General features: G+C 48.2%; 3 protein-coding genes across 4 annotated transcripts; 1 reads left to right on the top strand and 2 right to left on the bottom strand.

The window, feature by feature from the left end:
* The first annotated feature begins 382 nt into the window (after positions 1–382).
* Positions 383–4,259, top strand: MPDU1 (mannose-P-dolichol utilization defect 1). Of its 2 annotated transcripts, none has more exons than XM_017671771.3 (7): positions 383–1,286; positions 2,142–2,207; positions 2,390–2,522; positions 2,839–2,924; positions 3,046–3,149; positions 3,303–3,413; positions 3,539–4,259. In XM_017671771.3, the coding sequence occupies exons 1-7, from the start codon at positions 1,184–1,186 to the stop codon at positions 3,662–3,664; spliced, it is 729 nt and encodes a 242-aa protein (XP_017527260.1). In that variant the 5' UTR covers positions 383–1,183; the 3' UTR covers positions 3,665–4,259. The 2 variants fall into 2 exon arrangements, with proteins under 2 accessions (XP_017527260.1, XP_017527258.1); XM_017671769.3 differs by having other exon boundaries at positions 394–1,286; positions 3,031–3,149.
* Positions 4,260–6,227, bottom strand: SOX15 (SRY-box transcription factor 15). Its single transcript, XM_017671772.3, has 2 exons — positions 5,239–6,227; positions 4,260–4,616 (listed from the first exon to the last, which is right to left on the bottom strand). The coding sequence occupies exons 1-2, from the start codon at positions 5,772–5,774 to the stop codon at positions 4,448–4,450; spliced, it is 705 nt and encodes a 234-aa protein (XP_017527261.1). The 5' UTR covers positions 5,775–6,227; the 3' UTR covers positions 4,260–4,447.
* A 1,081-nt stretch (positions 6,228–7,308) lies between these two features.
* FXR2 (FMR1 autosomal homolog 2) lies at positions 7,309–22,686 on the bottom strand. The gene is made up of 17 exons (XM_073234891.1): positions 22,235–22,686; positions 16,483–16,535; positions 16,010–16,103; positions 15,544–15,615; positions 15,288–15,436; positions 14,928–15,021; positions 13,163–13,279; positions 10,968–11,138; positions 10,690–10,768; positions 10,280–10,389; positions 9,973–10,059; positions 9,452–9,674; positions 9,048–9,245; positions 8,758–8,958; positions 8,568–8,663; positions 8,317–8,417; positions 7,309–8,006 (listed from the first exon to the last, which is right to left on the bottom strand). The coding sequence occupies exons 1-17, from the start codon at positions 22,313–22,315 to the stop codon at positions 7,911–7,913; spliced, it is 2,022 nt and encodes a 673-aa protein (XP_073090992.1). The 5' UTR covers positions 22,316–22,686; the 3' UTR covers positions 7,309–7,910.
* Between the last annotated feature and the right edge of the window lie 965 nt (positions 22,687–23,651).

Genomic DNA, 23,651 nt, shown 5'->3' with positions numbered 1-23,651 from the left:
GGGCACACCCAGGGCAGCCTGCGTCCAGATTCTGGGCAGGGCCAGCACAACCACTGAGTGCCAGTATCCCCATTTACAGAGGGCTTGCAGTCACTGGGGACCAGAATGAGGCCCTTCCAGTTGTAGAAGCCCTGTAAGACTACAGAAAGCTGCCGCTGGGTCCTGGAGTGCTACCCCATTGAGGGCAGCCTGCACGTAGCAGGGCCCCCCAGAGGCCCCACTACCACCTTGCGAACATCCCATATGACCTTGAACTGTGGTGCAGGAGTCACCCAAGGACTGCTCGATAGCATGGTACTTGCGGCTGGCACCCGGCCACCAGAGGATGATGGCCAGGGCTACCTCCACCAAAATATCCAAGAGGTGGTGTCCCGGTGCCAGGTGGCACAGGGTATTGCTCCCGCAGGGTAGTCCAAGGTGCTCTTTACCAAGAGGGGCTGCTGGGCCCACTCAGCCTTGCTTGAGTCCTTGCTCAGCATATGGTCACAGAAGGTGAAGGAGCAGGTGTTGGCCCAGTGGTGCCCTAGGGCGAGTGGAGCGGTTGGGAAACACGGAGCGAGCCCTAGGCAGCAGGGACGCTGCCAGGGTTGGGCCTAACAGGGCGCTGCCTACCCCCCAAAACTGGACAAGTCTTCCCTACATCCTGCTTTTCAGCTTCACCGTCCCGGCCCAGTAGCTGCTGGTACACCCATTCGCCAAGGCGGGGGTGAACCAGAGGAGGGAGAGGCAGAGGCCTCGCGCCTGGAAACGCCGAGAGAACAGGAGATAAACAGCTACAGTGCCTCCATCCAACGCCATTTTGGTGACACGCTACTTCTCTCTCAACTTCGAATCACGAAAAGTCAGCTGCGAGAAGACAAGATGGCGCCGAGCAAAGGAGCGGAGACGGAAAGCATAAATCTTGCTTGCCAACTGGAAGCATAACAAAGGCGCGAAGAATGGAACTGCGCAGGCGTTCAGGATTGGCAAGCTTTAATATTCGAACAGCAGGGAGGATGCGTCCAGAACACGGTCTTTAAACGAGACCTATTTCACGAGACCAAAGGTGGGGTTGCGTAAGAAAAAGCGGAGAACGGGGGGCACTCCAGCGTAGTCGCGGGAAGAAAAGGGGCGGAGCGTTCAGGACGCGCATGCGCAGAATCAATGGCGGCTTGGAGCGACTGGCGTAAACTACCTTCGCAATATGGTGGCCGAGGCAGACGGGCCGCTGAGGCGAGTACTGGTGCCGACTCTATTACCTGAGAAATGCTACGACCAAATTTTCATCCAATGGGACTTGCTTCACGGTGAGTTTTATCAGCTTCCAAACAAAGTTACGCTCGAGCGTTCTTGGGCCATAAGTGGGGTGTGGCTGCGGACTAAGGACGGCGGCGACTGTTGCCACGCCGCGCTGGGTGGAAGTCACTTGTGAGGGACGGAAGTGTCTCGCGCTCCGTAGGGGAAGGACGCCATATTTGGGCAAGAGGCGTGGAGTCGCCGGTAGGAAGAGCTTTGTAAGGTTCATGCTTTAAGGGACAACGATTTAAAGACTCAAATTTTACAAGACAAAATTACAATCTGACCAAGTCGTTACAACCTTTAATCGATAATACTTCAGGAGCAAGGTTACACTTGATTCAAAGCACCTTATGAATCTAGGCCCTGAGCGGTGTCCCCGAAGACTCCTACTACAATTTCAGTGGCTCTTCCAGTTTCCATGTTTGTTCATGGTCTAATTTAGGAGTAAGTTGACTGCCTTCCTAGCCACGAAGCAATTCCATAGTAAAGCCTACCTAAGATATAATTTGCCGGTTAGTTCATGGTACTCTACTGTGCCTTGGAACTCAAGATTAGAAAGTTCTGATATAATATGCTAGTTTGGAAAGAATGAATAGAATGAAAAGTTTTTTGGTAAAAACTGTTTTAGTAAGTCATCTGGTCTGTATGTGATATGATTTAGAGCAGGAAGGATGGACTAGGCCTTTTTCACCTGGCCCCACTCAATCCAAGGCTTTCTTTCTTGTGTGAATATGTCAAGGTGTTCAGGAGTAGTGGCAGCCCGTAGGAACACATCAAGCCTTTAGGCCTGGGCTGCCTCCTGAAAGCCTTTGCGTGTGTGTTTTAGAGGTCTCGTCTCAGCTTACTCCTTTTTCTCTTTGCAGTCCCCTGCCTCAAGATTCTCCTCAGCAAAGTCCTGGGGCTGGGCATTGTGGCTGGCTCCCTTCTGGGTATGTATCTTATATTCCTTTCCTGCTGTTGAGATGGGGGTGGAGTGCTAAGATGCCATAAGCAGGATGGGTCCCTTTACCAGAAGTGGAATTAACATGCTTCTCAGTCTGTGCCATTGCTGTTGAGGTATGTTCCCAAGGGATGCCAGTTCCTTAACTCTGTCGTCTCATCTTTTCTCCAGTAAAACTGCCCCAGGTGTTTAAAATCCTGGGAGCCCAGAGTGCTGAAGGGTTGAGTCTCCAGTCGGTGATACTAGAGCTGGTGGCATTAACTGGAACCATGGTCTACAGCATCACCAACAACTTCCCATTCAGGTGAGGGGGCCTGCTCTTTTCCCCAGGTGTATGTGCTCACAACTCTAGTGAGGGTCAGGGTAAGGGAAGTCAAAGTGTAGGAAAGCTTAAGCCCTTCCAGAAATCTAGTCATCTCTGGAACTGATGAGAGGAGGTTAACATCCCAAGAATGCAGGGTGGAGACTAAGTCAGGAGGAATCTGCTGGGAGGCAGGATGTAAGGAGTCAGCAGGACAGGAATGATCAGAGAATCAAGTCCCCAAAACGGACGGGCTATGGAGGCTTTCCCTGCCTCTTTCCAGGCCTGCCTTTCTTTCTTCCTACTCTTGACTCTGCAGCTCTTGGGGTGAAGCCCTGTTCCTGATGCTCCAGACAGTCACCATCTGCTTCCTGGTCTTGCACTTCCGAGGACAGACTGTGAAAGGTGCTGGGGATTTGATTTACCCAAGTGCAGGCTGCAGTTCTTGGGAGAGCTGCTGGGGAAGCTGAGGACTCCAGAGGCTGAAGATTCCTTGTCTCCCTGACTCCAGGTGTTGCTTTCCTAGTATGCTATGCTGTGGTCCTGCTGGTGCTGCTGTTACCACTGACACCCCCAGCAGCAGTCACCCTGCTCCAGGCCTCCAACGTGCCTGCCGTAGTGGTGGGGAGGGTGAGTAGTGGGCAGCAAGGGAAATGAAGTTGGGAGTGGGGACTGGTGAGGGGCAGAGTGGAGGCCCAAAGTGTGGGGGTGTTGGACTGAAGGAACGGGGAAGCCTGTGATTCAGATGACAAACAGAACGAAGGGTCTCAACTTCTCTCCTAGCTGCTACAGGCAGCCACCAACTACCGAAATGGGCACACAGGTCAGCTCTCAGCCATCACAGTCTTTCTGCTCTTTGGGGGTTCCCTGGCCCGGATCTTCACTTCCATTCAGGTGAGTGCACCTTCTGCCCTCTAGAGGGCAGTAATCTTACCTGCCTGCCCTGGACTGAGCTAAGGGGTCTGGAACCTTTTTTGGCAGTGCTGAAGAATGACCCTAGCCCTGCTTCTCACACCCAGGAAACAGGAGACCCTCTCATGGCTGGAACCTTTGTGGTTTCTTCCCTGTGCAACGGCCTCATTGCTGCCCAGCTCCTTTTCTACTGGAATGCAGGGGCTACTCACAAGAAGGAAAAAGAGCAGTAGGATTGAGCCAGCTGCTGGAGTCCATTCCATGTTTCCCTTTATTCCCCCTCAGGGTCCTCCCCACCTGAACCAGTGAGCTGGTGTGACTTTTAATCACCCCACCGCCATTCCTCTGCAATTTCAACTTGAGCCAGGGTTTTTTTTTTCCCTATGATCTTTAGTTGGGGTAAAGATTTTCAGGTTGACATTTTGACACTTATTTTGTACTGTCTTGTGCATGTGCTCTTAACTCATTGTATCACGTGGCTGAGATTTCTGTTAACAGCAATTTCCAGCAACTTACCTATTCTGGGCAAAAGTCTTACCCTGTCCTCCCATCTCCTTACTTCCCTTCTGGCCCTAGAGGACAGAGACTGGACAGTGGAATGGGACCTAGGAGCTTGTGGCCACCTCCCTCCCCCATCCTGGCTGGGGCTGTCTCCTGGACCCCAGTGCTGGGAGAAAGGGGGCACTGAGAATGACTCAGGCAGGGCCCCAGGGTGGGGTGAGGAGGTTCCTGCACTGGCAGGTCCAAGCGGAAGGGAGTGGAGACCGCACAGATTCTTGCTCCAGTGAGGGGGAACAGATGGGGCAATAAAGACTCAGAGACACATGGTTTCGCCGTACAAAACTGTGTTTGTCCTACAAAAAAGTTGTTGCAGGAGTAAGGGGCGGGTGGGAGACTGCAGGTGATCCACCAGTTCTAAAGAAGGGTTTGCAGCAGCCTGGGCACGGGATAAATGGGTGGGTTTCCTGGGTGAAAAGGAGGCTGGAGCATTTCCAGGGAGGTCTGTGTCCATAGGGTTAGAGGTGGGTTAGGGGCATGGGGGCTCCTGAAAGTGAAGGATTGTAGGGGGTGGGAGAGCCTGCAGGTAGGTAGGGGCTGTAGATAGGAAGCAGATCACCCTGAAGCCTAGGGTTATTCTGAGGGAGGGAGCACGGTGAGGAGGCCTCCGGTTTACAGTGGGAAGAGCTGTGAAGAGAAATATCAGGATGAGAAGGCATTTCCCCAGCTTGGAGGAGCAGGGTCTCCACACCCGTGTGGGGGTAGGCCTGATCAGTTCTGGGCAGTTAGAGATGAATTTGTCCATTTACCCACACCTAATTATCCGAGTCCCACTGGGTACCACAGGTCAGGAATCGAACCCTGGGATGACTTAGAAACACAGCCGTGTCAGGGCACGCTAAGAGCGGGCTTGCGTGCTGCGCGCCTGTTTTCCCTTTTGGGGCGGTTGGCCAGGAAGGGGCAGAGCTGGGCTCGGCCTCTCCTTGCCCCGAGGACTGGGAGAGGAAGCCGGGTCACACGAGGGCCAGAGCCGGGGGGAAACGGGAAATTCTGGTAACTGGAACACGGTCACATTTAGACACCGTGCTGTTCCTGTAGGGTCGCCACTGCAGGCCAGGATGGGAAAGTTGTCTAGAAAATTTCTGGGCCACTGGAACTCTCCCACCCCACCTTTCATGGGCACTGCAGAATGATGCCGCCACCCCCGCCTTCCCCTCGCCAGACCTCAGACGTAGCCCACAAACTCTGGTAGTCGCCCCAGAAAGGGGCCCAAGCACCTCCTTCCTCGCCCCTCTCCGCATACACTCACCCGTAACCGCCAGGCAGGTAAGCTGTCGAGTAATTGGGGGGCTGGTACCCAAAGCCTCTGTTACCCTGAGTGGTCGCGTATCCAGGCCCCCAGACCGGCCCGCTGCCGGCCACGCCGCCGACTCCCTGGCTGAAATGCGGCAGCCCGGCGCCCGAGCTCTTGGTCTTGCGGCGAGGCCGGTACTTATAGTCGGGGTAGTCCCGCAGGTGCCGGGCCCGGAGCCGCTTGGCTTCTTCCACGAAGGGCCGCTTCTCGTCCTCGCCCAGCAGCTTCCACTGGGCGCCCAGGCGCTTGGAGATCTCCGAGTTGTGCATCTTTGGGTTCTGCTGCGCCATCTGGCGGCGCTGAGCGGAGCTCCACACCATGAACGCGTTCATGGGCCGCTTTACCTTCTCCAGGGGAAGCCCTCCGGAGACCCCTGGGCTCCCAGGGCCCTCGCGCTCCTGGGAGCCCGAGGACGAGGAAGTAGGGACCGTGAGAGCGGGAAGCTCCAGGCTCCAGGCCTGGTTCTGTGGGAAGGAGCCGGGGAGCGCCATGGGGGTATGGGAGGGAAGCAGTAAGAAGGCGTCCTACAAGCCCTCCCACTCCAAACGTTGATACCCAAACCTGCTGTCCTCAAAATGGAAGGGTCTGACTAGCCCGGAGTCGTTCCAGACAACTTGTGTCCTTAAAAAGCATATATCGCCCCCAAATCCAGAGTCTTTATAATGGAGCCCCTGCTTCCTGCCAATCCAGCACTTTGGAGAGTCCTCAGCAAAATCCTGGCTGGTACCCTGTACTGGGACAGGCTGTGCTCTTTCCCTTGCCACCACGAGGCCCCCGATCCACGCCTGAGCCTCCTACCCGCTGCTGGCCCCGGGCCTGGCCTTCGGCGGAGGAAGCAAACCTTCAAGCTCTGTCTCTGGATTTCTTCAGCTGCCGGGCCACACAGCCCAGGTGCTATGGCCCTCACCCAGCCTCGGCGTCTGTGGCTGGATGGTGGGCCGGACTCGGGAACAGCCTTTAGGAACTAACTCCTCCCCACTCCCTCCCAGAAGACCGCGCCTCCTTAAGGGTGCCAACAACCCCCTTCCTTAGGCAAACCCAGGTGTCCTGTTCTTCCCAGCCCCCAACACTCCCCTCAGGGCACCACGCCCCTCCCATCCAAGACCGAGGTCAGGCCTTCCAGCTCCAAGAGCTCCGAACGTCTTTTCCTCCCTTCTTAAACTATGGTAATTTAAAGTCAATTCCTTTGCATAAAAGGTTCAAGTACCAGGGGATCAAAAGCCCTCAGGGTCAGAGTTGCACTAGGAGGATCTTGGGAAACTCTACCCCCCACCCCAAACCCTTTTCCTTTGCCTATTGCTCCTCAAATCCCTGACCTGCCCTTGGGGCAAAAAGTGGAGGAAGGCAAGCCATTTTTGTTTTCTGAGTCATCCCAGCAGGTGTTTGGGTGGTGATTCAACCCCTCTCCAGGTGAGAACACTTAAACCCTCCCAGCTCCAGCCCCCAAACCTAAGTCTCTCCACCACACATTTTACTTCCAAACCTGTCTGGAAGCAGGGAGCCAAGGACAACTCCCCAGGGCTCAGAAATCAGTGATGTAGATGCTGGAGGAAAAGCCTGGATCTAGAGAATAGAACCACAGCAGGAATGGGGGCTAGACACCTAGGTCCCAGAGGCTGTCAAGAGGGAACCCTGCTCACCACTCTGCCCAAAGCCCAGCCCAAGCCCCAGGCCTCAAGTAATCGGATTAAACAGCCGGCCTTGGCTCTCAGCAGGGACAGCTCCAGCTTCAAGCAGCCCTACCTAGCCCTATGTGACTCAGGGTATAGGAGTGGCTCAGCTCCCTCTACCAGCAAACCTGGGGGAGGGGAGGAGCAGCAAAACACCAGCCCCTCTCTTCTGGCCTAGGAGGGTATCTGGGCCTTGGGAACTTAGGAATGTCAGGAATTCCTAGACCATCTTTGTGGAGCATTAGTGAAGACAAGTGTGGAGAAACAGGAAACAAGGGCCAAGGGGCCAGGGCAGGTCAGTCCTAGAGAAGCAGATGGACCAAACTGGGCACAAGGAAGGCACAGGAACCAGAAAGCCATTTGGATTTTTTTATTCTCTTTTTAAATACTGTACAGTGAAAAATAAATACGCCTTCTCATCCACCAGACAAGGTTGGTTGCCCCTACCCTGGGGGACCTTGTCACCCCCCTTCATACACACCCCTGGTTCTACTCCAAAACCTTCCCCATGCCTCCCACCCACTATACCCTTACTATCCCCGTCTTCCACAGTGATGAGGCCCCAGAAATGGGCAGTACAGGATGGGAGGAGGGATAGCAGGGGAGCCCCCCTGAACTGTCAAATCTGAGTGGGTCAACGAGCACCCCGCACCAACAGGTGGAGAATGGGGGTGTTCAGAGAGATTGGGGCATTAGAGGATAAAGGCACATCCAAGTCTGAAGGGGAAGGAGAGTGGCTCCCCTCACCCTGGGGGTAGGGTGGACAAGAGGGAGGGGGGTATGACCCTGTTACACACCCCTCCACTAACTCCTGGAGGTTGAGGGGGGACCCAAGCTGCTGTGCCACCCCCCACCCCCTAGATAAGAGCAGCTCCAGCGCAGGTCAGTCGGGCCTGTGAGGGCCATGGTGTTGGGCAGCAAGCGAGATGGAGAAGGAAGGGATGCGGGTTGGAGGTTTTATGAAACCCCATTCACCAAACTACCCAACTCCAGGGGGGCAGAGAGCTCCCCGTTCTCTGAGGGGCCCTTAGGAAGCTTGCTGACAGAGTCATCCTGAGGAAGAAGTGGAAAAGAAAATGGAGAGGAAGAAAAGCAGTCAGAACTCAGGTTAATGACATTCCCTACTATCCAAGGGCTCCTGGCATCTGGTGACCCTGATCTGACTCTATAGTCACTCTTAATGGTATCCAGAAAATATGAACCAAATGTCCTCTCTCTTCTGTTCGAACTTTCCACTATTCTAGATGCAGTCTGAACTCCATCAGACACAGACTTCTTTATTTCTTTGGGAATTTTCTGGTGCCCCTTGCCCCAGAAAAACAACAAAAAACAAGGTGGAGTAAACTGCATCTTGCCTGCCTACCTTCTGTCCTGAAAGAGAGTCCTCTGAGGGTTTAGTGCGTTCCAGGGGAGGCTGTTGGCGGCTCTGAGACTCTGCTCTGGAGATATAGTCGGCCACAGTCACTAGGAAGGCAGAGGATCAAGAGTTTCAGAAGGAACCCAGGTAATCCAGCCCCTAAATGCCTACTGAATCCCAAGCCCTGGTTTTCACAGGGTAGGAAGCATCCCATTCTCTCAGTTGAGGAAGGAGGCTGGCATCCACTATTAGCTGACCTGGCTGACGGTCTCCACTGACAGAACCATCAGTCCGGTGACCACGGTTACGGCGGCGGCGGCTCCGATTACGACGCTGAGGTCTTGACTCATCTTCTGTGGGGCAGGGAAAAAAGAATAGTGCATCCAATCTTCCACTCCTCTAATCTTGCTGCGGCCTAACTTTTTAAACTCCAGGCATACCCCTTACCCAGGCCATTTTCTGTCATGCTGGGCCCATCAGATTCCAGGCCTCCATCCATGACAGTCCTGTCTTCATCAGTGCGGCGCCGGCGGGAGCGGCGGCGCCTGGCACTTGCTGGGGGAGGTTCCCCAGGCTCTGAATCAACTGGGGGCTCTGGTTCAGATGTGTCCAGTAGGCTGTAGGGATTACTGTCTGGATCTTTCAGTACTGGTTAGGGGAAGAGGAATTGGGAGTCAGGTGTCCATCATCTTTCCTTTTTGCTTACATTCATTATCCCAGTTGTCTGATACTGGTACCTGAGCTAATAGAAGAAGAGCTGTATCTTGAGGTGGACCGGGGAGCAGGTGGGGGTCCCCTACCCCGGCCCCCAATTGGCCGCCTCCGACTTTCTTCCCCCCGAGTTGGGGGATCCCGGTCACTCGGCCCAGCTCGGCTGGGTTCCTCTCTCTTCTCTGACTCCGTCTCAGAAGCTGTGGAAGGGTCTGAATTGGGGCCTGAAAGACACAGTGGGGTTCAATCAGGATCACTCACCTCACCCCACCCCAGGTTCCACCCCAACCCACAAACGGGCAACTCCTCGTTCTCACTCCGAAGTCTCCCAGCCAGTCACCTCTTCACCATCTCCCTCAAGCTTCCACCCAGACCTCTGCCTCTCCTCATAAACTCCACCCGGCTCACCTCCCTCTCCCACAACTCTCACCATAGGCAGGACCGCCCGTCCTCCGGCCCCGGCCCCGGCCCCCATAGCTGCCCCCATAAGTTCGTGTGGTGTGGAGGGAGGAGGAAGAGCTCTCATCAGTGGTATATCCAGCCTTGTCACTGCCGCCGCTGCCCCGCCCACTCCCAGGAGGGCGAAAGCCCAGCCCAATCTGCCGAAGTTGTTCATCAATTTGCAGCCTCTCCAAGCGAAGCTGCTCCACCTCCTGGTTGGGCAGAAGATGGAGGAAGAAACAGGAGGAGTAAGATCAATGAACAGTCTCCCCTCCTCCACCTTTCTCCATCCTGACCCCGCTACCTATTTGAACTCTCAGTAATGTAAGGAGGGCGCTGGCTAAACAAGGAAGATTCTGAGATTCAACCCCACAGCCCCAAATTTCCACCCAATGGTTTCTGTTTTCTCAGAGAAACAAACTGGGTACAATTCCTAACTTCACCCACTGGCTGTCTCAGTCCCCATGCCATACCCAGAGCCTTCCTCTCCCAGGGTTCCAGCTTGGGTACCTGCAGGTAGGCGAGATGATACTCCAGCAGAGCCTGAGCATTGCTGATATTCTCTCGAGTGCCAACAAATATGAAGGGAACCATTCCCTGGAGAGGATGGGAAGGACAGATGTTAGAAGAGTCAAATGGAAGTATTAACTGTGCTATCTCCTATGGAAGCCCACCCAACAGGATCTTTCTGGGCTGACGTCTACTACGGGGAAAACATTCCCATGCTCCGCCCTAGAGATCCCAGCTATCAGAGAATGGCTTTGCAAATAATCCCACCTACTTCTGGAAACAATTTCTAGGTGCAGTTGCCCCATACCTCCTCCCTGGGGTTCTTCTTGTCATTATCACCTTCCACTCGAACCCTCACCACACCAGATTTATCCACAATCTCCTGGATCACTTTCCCATTCTTTCCAATCACTTTGCCTGAAGGGTAAAAGAGGAATTAGAGGTCTTTTTTTCTTTTTTAAGGAAAGAAGAAAAAAAGACTAAAAACAGATTAAGATAAATCTACACGGATTCTGCTTAATTATTCTCTGATTGTTAAGTTTCTGGTGAGTTTTCATAGGACAAAACTACAAGCCCCAGAAAGCTGTTCTTCCACTGTTTGCTCCATCCTTGTAAAACTGGAAGTCCAAAGGGAGGTACCAAGCCCATATTCACTTTAGATAATCTCACACCTGCCCCCCAAGTATATTCTTTTACACATACACAGCCCCAACTCACCAACCAGGTTCCTGGGCACTTGCACAGAGTCCTCAGAAAACTCAAGGTAGCTTCGGGCCTGTCGGCATGCCTCAGGAGTCTAAGATAAGAGGGGTGAGTTGTCACTAAAACAGAGTACCTGAATCTCAAACAACAATCTTTCTGCCACTGTCTCTTTTGGAAAATGTGCAGCCATCAAAGTTAGAGAGGCAGGTCAACATGACAGGTTTCCTTTCTACTTCACCCTATCCTCTTTAGCCCATAAGGGACCTGAACAGTGACAGCTATCTTTTGCTGACCTCCCCGTAGATGCGGAAAGTGCAGGTTTCTTCACCCAGCTCAATGGCGGTCACCCCAGGTACTTTTCGGGCCTGTTGGATGTTGGCACCGTGAGTCCCAATTGCCAGTCCCATCAAGTCCTCTCGCACAGTGAACTCCTCTTGGAATGCTGCCGCCAACTGCTTACTTGTCTGAAAGGAAAAAGGACTGAAGGTATCGTGGGGTCTTGACTCATCTTCTGTAGGGTGAGTCTCAGAATGTCTGTCGCAGGTACCTAATGCTCTGTATCATTTCAATAAGAAAATGTGAAGGAAAAGCCAGAATCACCTGATGACCATGAGGACCTGTGTGGAGAATTCATAAACTTTTCATTCTACTCCTACCTTCTAAACACCAATGGAATGGCAGGGAAGGGAAGTAATCAGGGCAGTTTGGGCTGGGAATCACAACAGTTCTGGGTTTGGCTCTAACGCTATCTGGTTGTGTGACCTTAAAGCACACACTCTGTGCCTCTGTTGTGTCATTTGCTAAATGATTACACCAGACCTACCCCATTTCTCAGATTACTGAAAGGACTAAATAATGTTGGTGTGAAAAGACTTTTCGTAAGGAAAACACAAGTGTAAAGAAACATTACTTTAACCAAACTACTACCCACTCCCAAAATAAAACCCAAAAAGTTGAGTAGAAAGCAAGGATTTAAGAAAAGAATAAAAGGAGCCTATGGAACACCATACTTTCTCAATCAGTCCTTAGAGGGAGACCTGGGTAGAAGGGCAGGAAGATAGGAGGGGTATGAGTCCTAGGCAGGAAACACCAAATAGGGAATACACCTACAAAGGGACAGTCCCAGATCTCAATCCACTCACTATTCCTTAATTCCAATATGCACAGAGACAATTACAGCAAGGATTTACACTAGGAGAAAAGGTAAAGCTGGAAAAAGGAACTAAGTTGGGTGCTCAAAATTACTGAATTAGGGAGGGAGGGGAGAAGATGTACAGTGATTTACAAATGTCTTCTAGATTAGTTTACCAAAGGTTTTATTTCTTCAACTGCCTGATGGGTATAAGGGTGTTTGTTGTAGTAATTTTTTATCCTTCATACATTCAATATTTCAAATTAAAAAAAAAAAGGCTTACGATTAGCATGTATAGTGTTGTGGGGGGGCACAGGGAGGGGTGTACAACACAGAGAAGACAGGTGGTGATTATACAGCATCTTGCTACACTGATGGACAGTGACTATAGTGGGGTGTGGGGGGGGACTTGGTGAGGGGGAGAGCCTGGTAAACGTAGTGTTCTTCATGTAATTGTAGATTAATGATAGCAAAAATAAAAAATAAAATAAAATAATAAAAAAAATAAAAAAGGCAAGATATCTCAAAAGTCACAAAGATCAATATAGCCAAGTCCTAGAAGAGTTGAATATTCTAGCTTCATCACCAGGAAGCCTGATCAATGGGAACTGGAGCAGACATAGTTTGTGTCATCTGAGGGTAATGATGAATTTTAACTTCCAGTGCCTGAAGCATCCTTGGAGAAATCAAACATTACCATGATCCAGAATTTGCAGGCTCAGAGAAAAAAAACCCAAAAAGATCAGTTCATTTTTGATAAAAGGAAATGGATATTCAAACACATACCAATACATCCTACTTGTTTAGAATAGTACAATAAGAAAATGGAATCTGACCATAAGATGTCAGAACACAAAAAGATCTCAGAAACATTCTAGTGTAATGACCTCATTATCAATATGTGAAGACAAAACTCAGTGAAATCAAGTGATTTGCCAGAAGTTGTTTATTTGAAAAAGCAAGACTTAGAATTCCAAGTCCACAATCTTTCTAGTGCACAAATGGTTTTCAAACGTATCTTACAAAGTGGTTTGGTTCCCAGAGTGATTTAGGGGAGGCTAGTGGAGGTAAGAACTACACCCCCTTTCACTTGTAGACAGAGCTGCTCTGTTTTATGCATTGTGCTTTCAAGTAAAATTTCACTTGGTCAAAGGGCCCCCTGGCTAAAAACAAGTTTGAAAACAACTATACTGTACCATGATGAAGCCCTGCCATCTGGGTAAGTCTGGGATAGAACAGCAGACCCAGTTTTAATGGCCCAGAAAGACAGTCTTTTTGTCTATAAACACAAGAGCATGGGTAGAGGATGGGGTGGAAAGTGAGGACAATACCATTCATCAGTACTGCTACATTTACCTCTAGATGCTTGGTGGCTTCTTCATTGCGGGACATGAGTAGCAGTTTGGTGCGCAGGCTTCGGAAATGCATGTCACCCAGCAGGGATGCCCGCTTCACAGGGGCTTCTGTGGTTGACTAGGAAGAGACCCATGGAAAAGTCATTAGAATGGACTTTGACTACACACAGGTGGAGAGCCAAGAATTGGGAATCAAGATGCCTGAATCTCTGGGAAAGTGTAAGAGTTAATAAATGAAGCTAAAGAAGTGAAAAATCATTGTCATCTCAGAAGGGCCTACTATCTAGGTGACTAAGGGAAGTGATTTTAGGTAGCAAACACAGGTGAAAATGTAATCTATTTCTGAGAATCTAAATATGGAAAGGAAGGGTCTCCAGCCCAGGCTGCAATATGATAGGAAGGTTAAAAAAAATTAAGTAGAGGGCATTATGCTAAGTGAAATAAGCCACGCAGAGAAAGACAAATACCATATGATTTCACTCATTTGTGGAAATCTAAAAACAAAACAAAATGAATAAGATAGCAGTAGACTCACAGACACTGAGAAATGAATGGTGGTTACCATGGGGGAGGGGTTGAGGAGGGAGATAAAGGGCCACAAAAATTCTCAATGATGATAATGTAAGTTGGTCACAGGGATGGTAGTACAGCATGGAGAATACAGCCAATGATGCTGTAACATCTTCCTATGCTGACAGATAGTAATTGCACTTGTGAGGGTGAGGTTATGTGGATAACTGGTGAATCACTGTGTTGTATACTTGAAACTAATATAAGATTGTATATCAACTATACTTCAATACAAAAAAAATTAAGGTTGCAAACAATATGGCTTCTCTCTCACTTACCAACTTTACATTTCCCTGTATGGCCCCGGAAGATGACTGGTTAGCCAGAGACGGGTAAGATTCCTCAAGGGAGGAACAACCTAAGACAGGCACAGTCGCAGGGGGGCCATCAGGTGAGAATTTGGGGATCAACAGAGGTGAGGCTCAGAACCTCACCCCCACTGCTTTGAGAGAAATCTTCTGCATCCGTGGATGTCTTGCTGCCCTTGTCTAGCCTGGATTAATACTTGGTCCATAGGCACACACCTGATCATCTGATCATCTACATTTGCCCTCTTATAGCACTAAACTGTGTTTTCTACCTTTATCTTGCATCTACCTACCACTTCAGCATTTTATTAAAAATAAAAATAATAATAATAATAGGAGAAATGTGGGATCAACATATAAATCAAGTACAAAAATCAAACGAATATTCATATTTGACCTGATTGTTTATAGGTCATAATGCATGATCAAAACCGAAAGTTTCTGTGATGAATGCCCTTGTACTGTTCACCATGTAAGAATTTATTCACTGTGCAAGAATTCGTTCACTATGTAAGAACTTGTTTGTTATGCTTCAGAAGATTGGAGACTGACGAGAATTAGGCTTGAGATGGATTAATGATTGTACACTGAGCATTGACCCCCCTATACTGAATCTTATTGTTGTTAACAACCATTTGATCAATAAATATGAGAGATGCCCTCTCAAAAATAAAAAAATAAAAAAATAAAATAAAATTAAGGTTATACATGAGGAAGACTAAGGAAAGATAGTGCTACCTGGACCCACAGGGGTCAGGGGCAATAAAGTCCTCCCTGGCAAATAAATAATATATGCAAATTTTAGCTCCTCCCTTACTGCCAAGGAATTAAAAAAGAAGAAAAAATTATTGGAAGGACTTATATGAAATTCAGACAGAATAAACTTACCAAAATGAAGAGCTCACTATTTGTGATGTTGAGAAAGATGCAGTTCGCTCCCAACGCTTTCTTGAACTCTTTATGGACATTTTCATTGGAGCAGCTGCAAAGAAAGAGCGAAGTGCTCAGACGGCAGAGTGTTCAGTAGTCAAAGGTTCAGGAGAGTGAGAGGAAAATGGAGAAAACTAAGGAGGGTGGACTGCAGTAAAAGAAAGGGATGAGTTCACAAGAAACTGGTGGCAAGAAGAACCCTGAAGGGCCCAGGGAACAACAGAGAAGACTGAAACTGGGAGTAGGGCCTGGGAGAAGTAAGCAGATATAAGCACTGTGAAGAGGGCCCCCCCAACTTCCAACATTCCTAACACTCACGCCTCTCTCAGATCCTCAGGCACAGCCATTGTAACCTTGAAGAAGCTGCCTTTGGTTGCGAGGGGATTGGGGTTAACTGGCCGAAGCCGTTCCAGGGTGACAATTTCATTGTAAGTTGCATCACAGGCAGCATATTCAATGACATAGAACTGGGAGGAAGAAAAGAGAAGCTGTGGATGACCTGGGCTATCTCCCACCTTTCCGTGACTAAAGTATTTGCTTCAGGAATTCTTCAAAGGCTTTCGTGATCACTCACATCTCCCTTCATCATCCGCACCCGGGCCAGCCACCAGCCACAAGGTTCTTGCTCATTGGCTCGAGAATAAACCTGAAGAGAAGTTGAAAATTTAAAAGAGATATTGAGGACCATCCAAAAACATTAATGGAATAAGCATTATGACACTTGGGAGGCACAGTAAATCAAAATAAAGGAAACTAAAGGAAGGAGATGATAATTAAAAACCAGAGGGCATGGGATATGGGGTGCTGTTATCATAAATGGAAGCTCCCTGAGAGTCTGGTTGATCGCAACAGTGATGGACAGGGAACTGCTGCATTTAACTTTTCTAGTATCAGGCTCCCTGGATGGATACAGTAGCTTAGCTTGGGTTGGAAGGAGTGAACCAAGCATTAAGGAGCTGAGGACACTGGCATGAGGGCAAGGGAGATGCAGAATCCAGGGAAAAGTGACATTTAGAAAGATTGGACCCTATGGTCTGTACCTCCACCTCATCCCCTTCTGTGATCTCCTTATTATAGTCCTCTGGAGGTGGTAGCCGGACATCCCCAAAAGGAATCTGTCTCTCACTCTGCCAGCTGCAAAGGAAATGGTGATATGAAAGCTATTCAGGCTAAGGTGGTTGCCCATTTCTTCAGGAAGAGGTTATTGCCTCCACTGGGCAATTTCCACCTTCCCTGGAGATTAAAGACTAAACCCATAATGGGCTAAACCCCATATGGCCCTGCTCCAGAATGGTGTCATCTATCCCTTGCTAGAATTTTAAGTACTGGGTCAAATGCCCCCTCCACCCTAAAAAATTTCAGCCCTTTCTTCTCCTGGGATCCACATAAATTGCCTAGCCAAACCCTTAACTCTCCCCCACCTATTACATGCCTCATGGGACTCAGCCACCCCCTCTTCTCCACTCTCCTTCTAGGACCTAGTATGCTGGATTTGCTATTCCCAGGGTCTTACTTGTTTTCAAAGAAGATGGTGACAGAGTCTTCATGGACATCCTTCACAAAGCCCTAGAATGGATTTCAGAGCAAAATAAAATGACAATTCACCATAACCCCAGCCATCAAGGGAACAGAGACATATTTGGAGGCCCTTAAACTAGAGTTTTAGATGGGGACACAAACAATCTTAACGACAGGTGCCAGGAAAAGCTGTAATGGAGAAAGAATATGAATGCTAAGGTAGAGAGAAAAATTATACTGGCATGGAAAAAAATGGAGGCAAAATCCAGAAATAAGAGACAGAAATTAAGTGGGAGGGGCAAACACCTACATGAGAACTGCGTGGAAACTTGATGGCCTACTATGGCTCCCACAGGGGCCTCTCTATCTTGTCTGCCTCCTGTTGTGTTAGCAGTTTGCCAGAGTTCAATTAAAATACCAACAACAGTCAGTAAGGCTAAGAATACCCCATGAGACAGTGTGAAGCTTTCCTGGAACACCTAGAGGACATGAGGATCTGGTCAGAGAGAGAAGGGTCTAGCTCTTCAATACAGCAAGAAACCTGAGCAAACTTGGTGCCCTGATGCCTGAGTCCTAAGAGAATAATCAGAAAATTGGAGAAGTTCAAAACAATGAACACAATTTACAGAAGGAAAAACTAGGATTTAAGAGAGATGAGATTTCTGAACGCTAGCCTATGACAATGATAAGAATTTTATAAGAATAATAAACTAGTAGAAGACCCCAATCTTGAAATCATGACAGGGAAGAACAGGGATGATCAAATACCTGGTCTACCTCCTATTTCTATGTCCTCACTGAAGAAGCCAAAGCTGTATTCACTCCTATGCTCCCAATTTTTCTACCTTCCCTCCCTATTTTTCACATGTTCAAAATTAGGGACAGCTAATTTTGATAAAATCCAATTTGCCAATTTATTCTTTTATGACTGGGCTGTTGGGTTTAAATCTAAGAAATCTTTGCCCAATCCAAGGCCTCAAAAGTTTTCTCCTGTGTCTTCTAGAAGTTTTGGTTTTTATTTTACATTTAGGTCTATGAGGTCCATTCTGAGTTAAATTTCATATGTGGTGCAAGATATGATCAAAGTGCACTTTTTACCTATAGCTATCCAGTTGTTTGAATACCACTGTTGAAAAGACTATCCTTTCTCTACTGAATTGCTTTTTCACTCTGTTAAAAATCAGAAAATGCAAATAAATGTATGACAGAAGCAGACAGGTGGTTGATGGAGGACTTTGGGGAGTGACAGAAATGTTATCTTGGGCTAAAGTTTTGTTTTATATACACACACACATCAAAACTTAGCAAATTTTATAGTTTAAATATGTATAATTCATTGTATGTCAACTACACCTCAATAAAGCTGTTAAAAAAATTAGAGGTTTCAAAAATAGCAGATTCACAGAACCCAAGAATGGACCAACAGTTACCAAAGGGAAAAGGATTGGGGAGGGTGGATGGGAAGGGAGGGATAAGGGGATTAAGGGACATTATGATCAGCACACATAATATAGGGGGGCCAAGGGGAAGGAAGTATAGCACAGAGAAGATAAGTAGTGACTCTATGGCATCTTACAATGCTGATGGACAGTGACTACAATGGGGTATGCGGTGGGGACTTGATAATAGGGGGAATGTAGTAACCACAGTGTTGCTCATGAGAAACCTGAGCATAAGAGTGTGTTATCAATGATACCTTAATGAAAAAATGATAAAATAAAATAAACAAAAACAAAAACAAACAAAAATTAGAGGTTTCAAAAGGCTAAGATATAGGAACTATTCCTGAGCTTTGTAGCCAGGTACAAAAGCTGAGCTTCGGAGAGAAAACATCAAAAATGCATACCCGTGTCACTTCCACCTCACCTAATTGGTCAGTCATAAATAGTTACTTTATTGTTATTTCCTTACAGCGGGAAAATCTAAACCTAAATTTCACTCCTGACACAAGCCATCTTTCTCCTCTTTCAGAATAGGATCTTGTTAAGGAGTCTTACTACTGCCCAAGGTATGAGTACTTCTGGTACTGCTGGGCCTCTTCCTTACTCTTCCTCTTCCTTAAGAAAGCTTTATCTTTTTCTGCCATTCCCTTCCCCAGAAATGTTTTTTCCACTCTTCATTCAGCTTCACCTATACCCACTCCCACTATTCTCCACTGCCATCTTCCAGGCACTTTTACTCCTATCTGCTTAAGTTCCCCTCCTCCTTTTTGGATTCTTCCCTTCAGCTCCTTCTCAAGTGTTCTCCTCCCTCCTGCCACAACAACTAATGTTGTATCCCTTCCCTCCTCTTTCTCCCTCTTCTTAAGGGTCTGTTTGGAGTTCTAGAAACATTTCAACCAGACTCTTCAGGTGACTTTATCCAACTCTTTATCCAAAATGTCTATCTCCAAGTTTTAGAAATAGTGTATCAAGAGTTAGCTAGTCTCAAAACATTTTAGAGTGGGATAAAAGGAAGAGGAAAAGATAGAAGAGAATCACTTGCCTGCCTCTTTTGTGAAGAGATTCCAACTCCTAGATATACTCATTGCAAAGGATATGCCTAAGGCTCTATCCAAATTCTCCTCCAACATGTCAGGATTGGCCCTCAGGCAAAGGTAGCAATATTATCACCCTGGTTTTCCCAACTAGCAGAGATCCCAAAGGCAAACACAGAGAGCTCAGAATGGAGTTTTCCCTCACATTATTCAACAGGTTCAACCAAATGCCACTCACTCTTCTACTTCCAGGGTCTTTTTCTTTCAGTCTCCAAAACAAGTTGTCTACTCAACTTCACATTCCAATTCAGTCTTTACTCCTTAATTTTATCCACATCACCTCAGGTTTTTTTTTCCTCCAAAGATACCAGTGGTAAAGTGAGCTCCCAGTTCTGTTCAGTCCATGCTGACTGGGAAGATAAGCAGGTAACGGGGCAAGAGCAACTGAATCAGTCTCTATAAAACCAACTACATCCAGAGGATGACTGGATTCAGTAGCCATGATATATCCTGGCTCTGGCTTATAGGACCTAGGACCACAGAGGAAGAGAGCCCTAGGTTCCTGGGTACTTCATTTCCCTTAAATTAGAAGATATGAAATTAGCTCTCGCCTTCAACCTATCTCCTAGTCCCAGGCAATAAAAAGAAAGGAGGGAGTTCTATGAGAAAAACAGGAAGACCCACATGCTGAAGCTGAGGATACCATATTCCTCAAGATAGAATGGTAATTAGAATACCCAAGCAAGGTCTGGAGAGTTGGATGACTGTCCCCTGGAAGGGGAGCAGATTATTTAATCTGGGGCAGTACAACGTAAAAGAATAAATACATTGAGTTCTGACAGAAAATGAAGAGTTGATGAGATAGCTACACAAGGAAACTGGGATTTAACCAGTGCTGACATTTGCCATTCTACCATGGAAGAAGATCAACAACAGGACCAATTCTGAGTCAGGAGAAATGGACCTTCCCAAATTTACAGTTATAGAAGCAATGTAAACACTCCGTGACCCACACGCAAGTTTGCTGAGTCATGAATATTAAATCAGTAGCAAGGTCAGAATGGGTAAGTATCAAAATGGTACTGAGAGTTGAAGATTAGTCTGAAATTAGGGACTTACTGTTTTTAACTGAGCTTTGGGGCAGAAAATGCTAAAGCAGCCAGAACACAAAATGCACGTTACCTGGCTTTATGCAACTCCAAACTACTCTTATGCAAGAGATCCTGTCCCCAAATCCCTCAAGTCTGTATCACTGCTATAGCCCACAGAAGAAAAGGAAAGGATTCAGTGAGATTTTCTATTGGCAACATCTCCCTTTCCAGCTGTCTAACAGTTAATCTGAACTGGACACCAATCTCCCAGCTGTGCCTGGCTCCTATGCTTCCTAAAACAAAAGCAAACATCTTACCTTGATCTCAGACTAAATTTTAAGATTCAGTCTTGGAACCCAAAATTTGGGAGTGAGAAGGATCCAGATGAAGGATAAGATACTGGGCTGAAATCTTACGAGGGTGAGTATTTCAACAAAGGTAATTCAAGTTCTGGGGAAAAGAACATTGAAATAAATGTATTCTATCAGAATCAGAAAGGAATTAGAGCTTTCTGCCAAAGAAAACAGAAATGCTATGGAGACAAGCTAGAAGAAAAAAATCCCATGAGTTAGGAAAAGTATGCAGAAAAAAATGTCAAGAGATTAGCTGGGAGCTTCCTTCAGACATGGAATAAGGTGGTTCCTGCAATTACACAGGAATACAGAAATACTAGGGTAAAAAACCAAAGATTTAAATTGAGAGTATAAGTTAAGATAGACATGGGTACTCAGAGGTACTGAATATAAACCAAAGTAGTGAAAGAAATAAGGCAGAAATGGATAAGCATTTAGAGTGAATAAAAATGACTACATTGAACTTATCAGTTGAAGCTGAGCAGAAACATCCCACTCCAAGGGCAAATATGAGACCCTTTCCAGTTTATTTGACTTCACAGGGAAGGAGTTGGAGAAAGTCATGTTCAAGGGCATGAAGGTGGAGAGGTCTATTATGGCAGAAAAGGCTTAAGAGGAAGTAAAGGAAAGGAGGCTCTTATCAAAAGTCACTTAAGATTATCTTTGCTCTTGCTCCTTAGGGTAAAATGAAAAAACAAGACAGTAATCAAAAGTCTGTGACAATCCCAGGCATAAGGTCCAAAAAAGATGAAAATAACAACAGTCACAGAAAGACAAATTCCTCAAAGGTTAGAGAGGTCTGCCTCTGGCTTAATCTAAATGGGGGAAAAATATCCTAGAAAATGGATTCAGAATAGATGAAAAAAGCGCTAACTAAAGGTGTTTTAAGGAACCAAATCTTGGACGAGGGAGGGGCTGAAGTAAGCAATGATCTTCTAAAGATAATCCCCTTCTTCAGAAAAAGGCTATCAAATTCTCAAATTGGGAGAGTTGGGCAAAGTCTTATTGAAGTGGAAATAAGATAAACAGAGAGAATCCTCATGACGGCCCCTTTCAGAAGTCATGAATGTGAAGCTTACACTCTTCAAGATGAAGAAACTGTATGAGTGACCTAAACGTATCTGAGATCCAAGTGAGATAACAAATCCAAATCCATCCTGAGTAGAATGGTAGACCAGCTAGACTTGGGATGAAGAGGTGAGAGGCTTGTGAAAAGACGCCACCCTATGGCTAGGAGGCACTGGTACTACACAGAGTTCCTCAGGTCAAAGATACCAAATGTCCTAAGTGGATTTTGACCGTTTTTCCTTCGGCTGGGAACAGAAATACATGATGAAAGTGGGGTGAGTCTTTCAGAGCCAGGAGGCAGAGGCCTGAGGAAAATGAAAGGATCTAATAGGGACGGCCTTCCCAAGAGAGTAATAGGGGAGAATAAAGAGAATTCCACGTGCTTGGACTGTGGGTTAAATGGGACTAAGGTCTAAGGTAGGTCTTCTACTAGGAAACAGTGAAAAGTCAGTTAAGAAGCTGGGTAAAGGGGGTCTCGGGGCGAGAGAGGGCGCTGATCCAAGCACAATAATGCCCTGATGTTCATTCTCTCTGAAATGGGGGGAGGGGGGGTGAAAGCAAGTACAGAGGGGCCAAAAATAAGAGAGTAAGGGGGTTGACTTCCAGAGGGCTCCCCAGGAGAACTGCGGGTGGGAGCGCGGCTGTAAGGTTCTAGGGGTCAGGACTTAGCTCCAGAAACTCGATCCCGCCCCACGCCTTCCTTCTCTGGCTGGGGGAGGGAGCCGAAGACGGGTGTCCCCGGTCGGCGCGCCGCCTCACCTTGTAGAAGGCCCCGTTGGAGCCGCGCACCTCGACGGGCAGTCCCGGCTCCACATCCCCACCAGAGGCTAGGCCGCCCATGGCGCCGCCACCGCCTCCGGCTCCCCCAGCGGCGGGTGAAGCAGCGGTCTGAGTGCGGGCCGGGCCAGGCCCCCGGCGTCTCCCGGGAGGAGGAGCCGGAGGGGGAGCCGCGGGGGGCGGGAGCCGGGCCGGCCCCACGGCGGCCCTGCCACAGCCAACGAGCAGGGGGCCAGGGCCGGGCCGCTCCCCGTCCGCCGCCGCCGCCGCCTTGGTCTCCGCCACCGTGAGGGAAACGGCCGCCGCCGCCGCTGCCTTCGTCACCTCAGCTTCCGCCCGCCGCTGCCCCCGCTGCTGCCTAAGTCCCGGGACGCGCTGCTGCCGCTGCCGCTCCACAGCCTCCACCTCCCCCTGCCGCCGCCGCCTGCTGCGCAGGCGCACTGGGCACCCGCCCGCCGGGTTCGGGGCCCCGAGGGACACAGCGCAGGCGTCAAGGCTGGCGAACCAGCTCGCGTTCGCCAGCGCATCAGGGCTTCCACTCTCTCCTTCACTCTCTCACGCCCCCTCCTGGTAGCTTGCTTGCGCTTGCGCAGAACGAGACTGGCCCTCTTCACCGCCCCGCAATTGCACCGCCCCCATCTCTTCCTTTCCCCGCCCCACAACACTGAGCGCTAACCAATCATGGGGAGGAAGGGCAGAGCTCACTCAGTCGGATTGGGTTTCTGCAGCTCTTGGTCAGACCACATGCACTTCTCACTGTGAGCTCCACCAGGCTTGGATAAATTAGGGTTGGGCATGCGCCTGAGTGACTGCTTGGTCACTTTCCCCCCTTTTGTCTTTCTTGGTGCGCACGCTCCGAAGAAAAACAGGAGGAGCCCAAAGGCAAAAAAAATGTTCTTGGTGCGCACGCGCTGTTTTTTTTTTTCTGTCTACTTGCACATAATCTGTAGCGTTTTGTACTGTGTGCTGTGGGTTGAAAAGTCAGTCATATTCTTGTCTTGAGAAAATTGCCATCATGCATATAATGAAAGGTTAAAGAATAATTTTAAGACAGTATCGAAAAGCAAGTGCAACTTAGATTAGCACAAGCTTTTATATCTAAATGCTGAGGAAATTCAAAATAGGAAAAATCGTTACGGAATAAGGATAGGAGAGGGAAAATACAAAGTTTCTTACTAAGACAAGTAAGAAATTTAGGTAGAAGTGAATAAAATAGCACAGAAATTAGAATCATATGCTGCGCATTTAATGATTTAGTAAATATTTAGGTAGCCCTCACTGTATTCCAATTACTGTGGTAAGTGTTAGGGATACAAAGAATTTTAATAACATATTGGGGAAGGGGCAGACAGTTAAACAAGCTTTAATAAGTAAGCACACAGAGCTCTATCAAAGATGT

This window comes from Manis javanica, chromosome 4 (assembly GCF_040802235.1).
Source record: "Manis javanica isolate MJ-LG chromosome 4, MJ_LKY, whole genome shotgun sequence".
NCBI classification, from domain to species: domain Eukaryota; kingdom Metazoa; phylum Chordata; class Mammalia; order Pholidota; family Manidae; genus Manis; species Manis javanica.
The sequence above is the reverse complement of the archived record's forward strand: the minus strand, read 5'-3'. Positions and strand labels throughout refer to the sequence as shown.

Excerpts from the sequence above, each read along its gene's own strand:
- SOX15 (XM_017671772.3), bottom strand. The coding sequence starts at position 5,774 with ATGGCGCTCCCCGGCTCCTTCCCACAGAACCAGGCCTGGAGCCTGGAG. Across the intron at positions 4,617-5,238 it reads TACCTGCCTGGCGGTTACGG|CTCTTCCCACTGTAAACCGG; the intron begins GTGAGTGTATGC and ends TTCTCTTCACAG.
- FXR2 (XM_073234891.1), bottom strand. The coding sequence starts at position 22,315 with ATGGGCGGCCTAGCCTCTGGTGGGGATGTGGAGCCGGGACTGCCCGTC. Across the intron at positions 15,437-15,543 it reads TGCGGATGATGAAGGGAGAT|TTCTATGTCATTGAATATGC; the intron begins GTGAGTGATCAC and ends TCTTCCTCCCAG. Across the intron at positions 10,060-10,279 it reads AGAAGAACCCCAGGGAGGAG|GGAATGGTTCCCTTCATATT; the intron begins GTATGGGGCAAC and ends CATCCTCTCCAG.
- MPDU1 (XM_017671769.3), top strand. The coding sequence starts at position 1,184 with ATGGTGGCCGAGGCAGACGGGCCGCTGAGGCGAGTACTGGTGCCGACT. Across the intron at positions 1,287-2,141 it reads CCAATGGGACTTGCTTCACG|TCCCCTGCCTCAAGATTCTC; the intron begins GTGAGTTTTATC and ends TTCTCTTTGCAG. Across the intron at positions 2,523-2,838 it reads ACCAACAACTTCCCATTCAG|CTCTTGGGGTGAAGCCCTGT; the intron begins GTGAGGGGGCCT and ends TTGACTCTGCAG.